The sequence below is a fragment of the Lolium rigidum genome, chromosome 4 (genome assembly GCF_022539505.1).
Source record: "Lolium rigidum isolate FL_2022 chromosome 4, APGP_CSIRO_Lrig_0.1, whole genome shotgun sequence".
NCBI lineage: Eukaryota > Viridiplantae > Streptophyta > Magnoliopsida > Poales > Poaceae > Lolium > Lolium rigidum.
The window spans coordinates 48,125,965-48,134,691 of NC_061511.1; the positions used below are offsets into that span (position 1 = coordinate 48,125,965).

General features: G+C 43.5%; 1 protein-coding gene across 1 annotated transcript; it reads right to left on the bottom strand.

The window, feature by feature from the left end:
* Positions 1 to 522: 522 nt before the first annotated feature.
* Positions 523 to 2,143, bottom strand: LOC124646995. The gene is made up of 4 exons (XM_047187009.1): positions 2,037 to 2,143; positions 1,893 to 1,974; positions 665 to 992; positions 523 to 630 (listed from the first exon to the last, which is right to left on the bottom strand). The coding sequence occupies exons 1-4, from the start codon at positions 2,141 to 2,143 to the stop codon at positions 548 to 550; spliced, it is 600 nt and encodes a 199-aa protein (XP_047042965.1). The 3' UTR covers positions 523 to 547.
* Between the last annotated feature and the right edge of the window lie 6,584 nt (positions 2,144 to 8,727).

Sequence of the window (8,727 nt, forward strand, 5' to 3'; positions counted from 1 at the left end):
TGCATCCCGCAGTAAATCATGTCAATGAACTCTTGAAATGAGGATTAAATATTTTCCTTCAGAAAATGCAAACCTGCAACTACGAATTATGCATGATAAGCTAAAATAGAGTAGTTTCTTTTTTTCAGATTTACACAATTATTGAGTTAAATAAGTGCAGAGAACAAACAAGGACCAAAAGTAATTGCAGGCTGACATAACAGAATAATGAAAATCAAACATGACAAGACAAGTACAGAAAACAAAAAATGTTACTCCATCACTATGACGGAGAATTTTCTGTCATGGGAACACATTTGCAGTTTAACCTTCAAGTGCAATGGTATTTCACAATCTAATAGAGAACTTTATGACAAATGAGAATGGGTTCAGAGAACAACACTGGTCAGCTGCCCTAGCTTTATTGCTGGTTCGAACAGGGATTAGCTTGAATAAATATGCATGGCTTCTTTTGCTGAACAGGTATAGTACTGCACATAATCAGTAGAAGGTGGAGATGAAATTGCTGATCCATACATTGCCAGGAAGAGCAGCGCCATGTTCTCCTTCAGAATCTTCTGGCGCATATGAAGAAGTTGTGAGACCCCAGATCCAACACCTTCTCGTCAGGGTTCAGCGCTGCACAAGAAACGAAGAATCCATCATCAGCGATGAGCGACGGACAACTTGGAGAGAAGCAGCTCGAACCATGCGGCCGCGTCGATGTCGTTGGCGTCGGCAGGGAGCGGCGGCCTGCGTCCCTCGGCGATGTAGGTGGCTACGGCGGCGCGCGCGCGGTCCGCCACGGCGGGATCGGCGTCCAGCACGACGTGCACCGCCCACAGGCTCCGCTCCACCATCACGTTCTCTAGCAGCCTCGTGAGCCGCGGCGCCGATCTCTCCGTCAGAACCTCCACCGGGTTGCCCAGAAGCGCCGCCACGGTCGCAAGCGATGGGGGTCGCGCAGGCGGATGAGGAACCGGATCGCGCGGGGGTGGGGAGAGCAGTGGCGGCTAGGGTTGGACATGATAGAGAATAGCGAAGGGGGTCGCGATCGCTCCAGCAAAGGATTGCATGGTCGTAATGGGCTTGGCCCATTTTTCCGCGTGCGGGGCGGAGCAGAGACGAGGACGACGAAAATTTAGAATGTATCGTGGATGGCAGAATAAGGAATCATTTTAGTCTTTTTAAGTAGTAGAGAAAATAAACCGTGTGCATCTATTGATGCAGAGGCTGGAGCTATGCTCCTTTATCGGAAAAAAAACCTGTATGTGAAGTGCTGCTCTTGGTTTGATGGATGGATGTATGGAGATTAGATGTGTGTATGGAGATCAGATGTGCTCGCTGCCGTGTACAAGAGCTGGCTTGGTGCAATCTCCCTCCACCAATTCCTCCGTGCCTCCCTTCTCTCTCCTGCTGCTCTTCTTTCTTTTTTTTCCTCCCGCGTCTCCCTTCTTTTCTTCCCGTGGCCGCGAGCTGTGTTTTATAGTCGGGCGATGGATGGATGGATGGATAGCTGCGTGGAGTCTCCGCGCTAATAGCGTTCTTGTTTTTGATGTTTATCAGATAGCTTTCAGCTGGCTAAAATATCTTGTGAGGCAAACCGATCAGCGTACCGGCCCGCGAACGTATGAATGAACTGGCCGACGTATGTGCACAGACGTACGTATATGTACTTTTGGGTTTGTACTTGCCTGGACGTGCCATGCCCATGTGAAGCTGATGGATCAATCCGTAACTAATTCAATAGCTCCATGTATCAATCCAATGACCACCTCCATACGAGTACACGGACACATGTTAATTGCTTGTTCAATATTATTTTAGCTTGCATGTTATTCACATATTAGAACATGAATCCATCAGTACTTGTGCACATCCTTTTCTTCTCAATTTGCCAAGCAATAAAATACTGTCGCGACTTGTACAAAATCGTGTCGAACAAATGCAAGACCACTCAAAAGACTAGATGTAAAGCGACTTTCAGTTGCTCCCCTTATGCAATGGAAACAGTTGTTATAAGACCACTGCATCACTGTTGGATTTGACATCCTAACCCCTCCAGTGGCGCTCTCCAGGGCGCCGCCGGGGGACCAATCTCCCTCCTTCCACCGCCCCCTCTCCCTGTTTCTCTCCCTCCGCCGCTGCCGTCGGCGCTGGCCATGGTGCCGGCAGGCCCCGGCGCCAAAGTGCCCCGGGGGATTGTTGGAGGCGGCGACCTCCGGCTTCGGCGTGCTCCGTGTCTAGGGCGGCGTCCCTGGATGTGCGGCGGCGGCTCCTCCTCCATGGCCTCCGACGATGGATGGTGGTGGCGGCGGCTGTTGGATCTTGTGCCCGCCGAGATCCATCGTCGGCTTCTGCTGGTGGCGCGAGGAAGGGGGCGGCGATGTGCGGGGCGAGGATGGTGTGGTTGCGGCTTCCGCCGTCCACCGAATTCTCCTTCGTCATCGTTGGTCAACGGATGGCGGCGTGGGGCATGTTCGTCTGCTTCGGGTTTGAAGGTGGTGGTCCTAGGGTTCTTCTTCTGCAAAGATGAAGACCTACCGGGTGCTGATCCTTTTCATCTAGCCAAAGTGAGTTCCGGAAGGCTCCGCTGGCGAATGCATCAGCGCATCTTTTGCCTGTAGTTTGCTGGATCGGGTAGTATTGGTCGCGCGCACCTGATACGTCTCCAACGTATCGATAATTTCTTATGTTCCATGCTTCATTATTGATGATATCTACATGTTTTATGCACATTATATGTCGTATTTATGCATTTTCTGGAACTAACTGATGACCCACAAGTATAGGGGATCGCAACAGTCTTCGAGGGAAGTAAAACCCAAATTTATTGATTCGACACAAGGGGAGGTAAAGAATACTTATAAGCCTTAACAATTGAGTTGTCAATTCAGCTGCACCTGGAAAAGCACTAGTAACGAGGGTGATGTGAAAGTAGCGGTAATATGAGAGCAATAGTAACAGTAACACAGCAGCAGTAATAGCAATATGAGAGCAATGGTACCAGAAAATAGTTGACATGTAGAACGAGTATATGATGATGAAAGATGGACCGGGGTTCCCAGCTATCTACACTAGTGGTAACTCTCCAATAACAAGTGTTGGGTGAACAAATTACAGTTGGGCAATTGATAGGATTGATAAGGCATTAAGAAAGAACATCAATTCATTAATCATGTAGGCATGTTTTCCATATTTAGTCGTACGTGCTCGCAATGAGAAACTTGCACAACATCTATTGTCCTACCAGCCGGTGGCAGCCGGGCCTCAAGGGAATCTATCTGGATATTAAGGTACTCCTTTTAATAGAGCACCGGAGCAAAGCATTAACACTCCGTGAAAACATGTGTCCCTCACATCACCGCCATCCCCTCCGGTTGTCCCGATTTCGTCACTTCGGGGCCTTTGGTTCCGGACGGTGACATGTGCATACAACTTGTAGATACAATCTAAGCAATAATTATAGAGCTCAAATCTAAGATCATGCCACTCGGGCCCTAGTGACAAGCATTAAGCATAACAAGATTGCGAGCAACAATAACTTCACAAACTTTATAGATAGACTAATCATAATGTATCATCCATCGGATCCCAACAAACACAACACCGATTACATCAGATGGATCTCAATCATGTAAGGCAGCTCATGAGATCATTGTATTGAAGTACATGGGGGAGAGAATACCAACTAGCTACAGCTAGAACCCGTAGTCCATGGGGGAACTACTCACGGAGCATGATGGAGGCGATGGCGTTGATGGAGATGGCTTCCGGGGGCACTTCCCCGTCCGGCAGGGTGCCGGGACAGAGACTTCGTCCCCCGGGTGGAGTTTCGCGATGGTGGCGGCGCCCACGGAGTCTTTACGGAGTTTCGTCCGGTGGTACGGTGTTTTTAGGTCGAAAGGGGTTAAATAGGCGAAGAGGCGGCGTCGAGAGGGGCACCGGGCGCCCTCCTCACGGGCCGGCGCGGCCGGGGGCCTGCCGCGCGGCCTTGTGGTGTCGGGGCCCTGGGCCTCCTCTCCGTCTCCCCTTCGGTGTTCGGAGCCTCCCGGCAAAAATAAGATCTTTGGCGTTGATTTCGTCCAATTCCGAGAATATTGCCCGAACAGCCTTTACCGGAACCAAAAACGACGAGAAAACGAGAACGGCACTTTGGCATCTTGTTAATAGGTTAGTTCCGGAAAACGCATAAAATCATCATAAAGTGCAAGCAAAACATGTAAGTATTGTCATAAAACAAGCATGGAACATCGGAAATTATAGGTACGTTGGAGACGTATCGGCATCCCCAAGCTTAGTTCTGCTCGTCCCGAGCGAGTAAACGATAAAAAGAATAATTTCTGTAGTGACATGCTACTTACATATCCTTGATCATACTATTACAAAGCATATGAAATGAATGAAGTGACTCAAGGCAATGATCTATAGTTGCTAACAAATAGATAACATATAGCAAAACTTTTCATGAAGAGTACTTTCAAGACAAGCATCAAAAGCCTTGCACAAGAGTTAACTCATAAAGCAATAGATTCAAAGTAAAGGCATCGAAGCAACACAAAGGAAGATTTAAGTTTCAGCGGTTGCTTTCAACTTTCAACATGCATATCTCATGGATAATTGTCAACACAAAGTAATATGATGAATGCAAATAAGCAAGTATGTAAGAATCAATGCACGAGTTGACACAAGTGTTTGCTTCTAAGATGGAAGGAAGTAGGTAAACCGACTCAACATAAAGTAAAAGAATGGCCCTTCAAAGAGGAAAGCATCGATTGCTATATTTGTGCTAGAGCTTTGGTTTTGAAAACATAAAGAGAGCATAAAAGTAAAGTTTTGAGAGGTGTTTGTTGTTGTCAACGAATGGTAGTGGGAACTCTAACCCCCTTGCTAGACAAACCTTCAAGAGCGGCTCCCATGAATTATTTTTATTTTTGGGTGGCACTCCTTCCAACCTTTCTTTCACAAACCATGGCTAACCGAATCCTCGGGTGCCGCCATACGATCTCATACCATGAAGGAGTGCCCTTTTATTTTAGTTTTATTATGATGACACTCCTCCCCACCTTTGCTTACACAAGCCATGGCTAACCGAATCCTCGGGTGCCGTCCAACAATCACATACCATGGAGGAGTGTCTATTTTTGTTAATTAATTTGGGACTCGGGAATCCCATTGCCGACTCTTTTTGCAAAATTATTGGATAAGCGGATGAAGCCACTAGTCCATTGGTGAAAGTTGCCCAACAAGATTGAAAGATAAACACCACATACTTCCTCATGAGCTATAAAACATTGACACAAATCAGAGGTAATAAATTTTGAATTGTTTAAAGGTAGCACTCAAGCAATTTACTTTGGAATGGCAGAGAATACCACATAGTAGGTAGGTATGGTGGACACAGATGGCATAGGTTTTGGCTCAAGGTTTTGGATGCACGAGAAGTATTCCCTCTCGATACAAGGCTTAGGCTAGCAAGGTTGTTTGAAGCAAACACAAGTATGAACCGGTACAGACAAAACTTACATAAGAACATATCGCAAGCATTATAATACTCTACACTGTCTTCCTTGTTGCTCAAACACTTTTACCGGAAAATATCTAGACCTTAAGAGAGATCAATTATGCAAACCAATTTTAACAAGCTCTACGGTAGTTCTCCACTAATAGGTTTAAACTACATGAAAAAACTTAATCATGATCTACTTGAGAGCTCAAAACAATTGCCAAGTGTCAAATTATTCAAGACATTATGAGACATTTTCTCTTTCCAACCAAATACCAATAAGTATTGTAGCTTCCAACTTTTATCATTGAACATTAAAAGTAAAACGAAGAACACGAGTGTTCATATGAAAAAGCGGAGCATGTATCTCTCCCACACAAGGATTGCTAGGATCCGAATTTATTCAAACAAAACAAAAAATAAAAGCACACAGACGCTCCAAGTAAAGCACATAAGATGTGACCGAATAAAAATATAGTTTCAGGGGAGGAACCTGATAAGTTGATGAAGAAGGCGATGCCTTGGGCATCCCCAAGCTTAGATGCTTGAGTCTCCTTGAAATATGCAGGGATGAACCACGGGGGCATCCCCAAGCTTAGACTTTTCACTCTTCTTGATCATATATCATCCTCCTCTCTTGACCCTTGAAAACTTCCTTCACACCAAACTTCTCATAAACTTCATTAGAGGGGTTAGTACTCAAAAAACTTTAGTCCACCTTGGTCCTGTAGTGACACATTGCAAGAACTCAATAAAACATTAGCTACAGCTCTCCACGTCTAGAAAGCCTCACTTAAAGTCCACAAGAGACAATGCAAAAAACGAGACAGAATCCGCCAAAACAGAACAGCCAGTAAACACGAATTTTAAAATGGTACTTCCGTTGCTCAAATCAGAAAACTCAAAACTAATGAAAGTTGCGTACATATCTGAGGATCACGCACGTAAATTGGCAGATTTTTCTGAGTTTCCTACAGAGAAATAAGCTCAGATTCGTGACAGATAGAAATCTGTTTCTGCGCAGAAATCCAAATCTAGTATCAACCTTCGATTAGAGGCTTCACTTGGCACAACAAAACACAAAACTAAGATAAGGAGAGGTTGCTACAGTAGTAAACAACTTCCAAGACACAAATATAAAACAAAATACTGTAGCAAAATAACACGTGGGTTATCTCCCAAGAAGTTCTTTCTTTATAGCCGTCAAGATGGGCTCAGCAGTTTTAAATGATGCACTCGCAAGAAATAGTATTTGAAGCAAAAGAGAGCATCAAAAAGAAAATTCAAAAAAAAAACATTTAAGTCTCACATGCTTACTATGGGAAGGAATCTTGTACACAAATAACTTCATGAAGAACAAAGTGACAAGCGCAAGAAAATAAAACAAGAGTAACTTCAAAATTTTCAGCATATAGAGAGGTGTTTTAGTACCATGCAAATTTCTACAACCATATTTTCCTCTCTCATAATAATTTTCAGTAGCTTCATGAATAAACTCAACAATATAACTATCACATGCAGCATACTTTTCATGACACACAAACACATAATTTTTATCAAGCTCAAAAATAGTGGAATTAAAACTTTCGAACACACTTTTATCAATAATATAGCAAGATGAATGATCAATCTCAAGAGATATGGGACACATAGATAATGTCAAGAACTCTCCAATCCCATTTTCATTAGTAGTACAATTAATATTATCAAGTAACATAGGACCATCATCTAGAGCTTTATCATAAACATTTGCTAAGCAAAATTCTTTAGTACCATGCATTTCGACATCAGGAACAAACAAAGCATTATCATAAGATTTATCAAAGTAGCATGGATTATCATATATAACAGTAGCATAATTATTCTCACAAGTTTTACTCATAGGTAATATTTCAAGAGAATCCACAGGAACATAACATTCAACCTCTTTCGGTAAGCATGGAGGACAATCAAATAGTGTTAGAGATAAAGAGTTACTCTCATTAGAAGGTTGACATGGGTAGCTAATCCATTCTTCCTCCTTTTGTTCGTCGCTCTCTTCCTCTTTTTCATCCAATGAGCTTTCAGGTTCATCAATTTCTTCTTCCACCGGTTCCTGCAAATTGTGAGTGCATTCTTGTGCATTAATGTGTCTCTCTTTATAATCAAGGATATAAGGATTCCTACTGTAGCATTCTATACAAGAATTAAGGATAGTAGAGACATAATCTTTAAGGTCCTTACAAATAGCACAAGTTGTTCTACCTCTTCGAACCCATAATGAATATAGCAATTCCGATTATAGTTCTTAATTAAAAATTCCTCACTAAAGCCACATTGAAATTTAAGATGTTTAGTATCATGTTGAGAGCAACAGTTTATATCATGGCGTCTAAGCAAGATTCTAGCCATTGTATTCAATTTTTCTATCATAGCACTCATTATTTTACCAGTTCTTGATTTTCTATAATTATTATAACATTCCATAAGCTCCAAGTAGTTTGTTGGTTCTCCCATAACAGCAGTTTTTAATTTTTAGGTTTTTCAATTTTTTATGGATTTTCGGGTATATAGGGAAAATAAAACAAGACACAAAGTAACTAGGCAAAAGTAACCTAAGCAAAATAATACTAGACAGAAATAAACTAAGCACAAATAAACTAGACAGAAATAAACTAGCAAGACAAAATAAAATAAAAGCAGAGAGAGAGGTAGAGTGTACTCCCCAGGTGAACTTATGAGTAGAGCTATGCCTCCCCGGCAACGGCGCCAGAAAATAGTCTTGATGACCCACAAGTATAGGGGATCGCAACGGTCTTCGAGGGAAGTAAAACCCAAATTTATTGATTCGACACAAGGGGAGGTAAAGAATACTTATAAGCCTTAACAACTGAGTTGTCAATTCAGCTGCACCTGGAAAAGCACTAGTAACAGGGGTGATGTGAAAGTAGCAGTAATATGAGAGCAATAGTAACAGTAACACAGCAGCAGTAATACACTACAAGAAAAGTTGCCATGGCCGACGAAGTTGAAGTCGCGCCGTGGTTGCTGGTGTACCATGGCCGACGATTTTGGTCCCTCCGTGGTGCATGTCAAAACTTTTTTTTTCTCGTTTTTGAGGCCACCTAGCCCGACGAAAGGGGCCAAAACGTGGCGTATGGTGGCCCGGGACGTGGTGCATCTCGAAATCTCGGGTTCGCCGGCCGAGTCAACGCAAATCCGCACCGCCGAGGGATGTAGGGCCCGGATGGCAGCCTCTACGG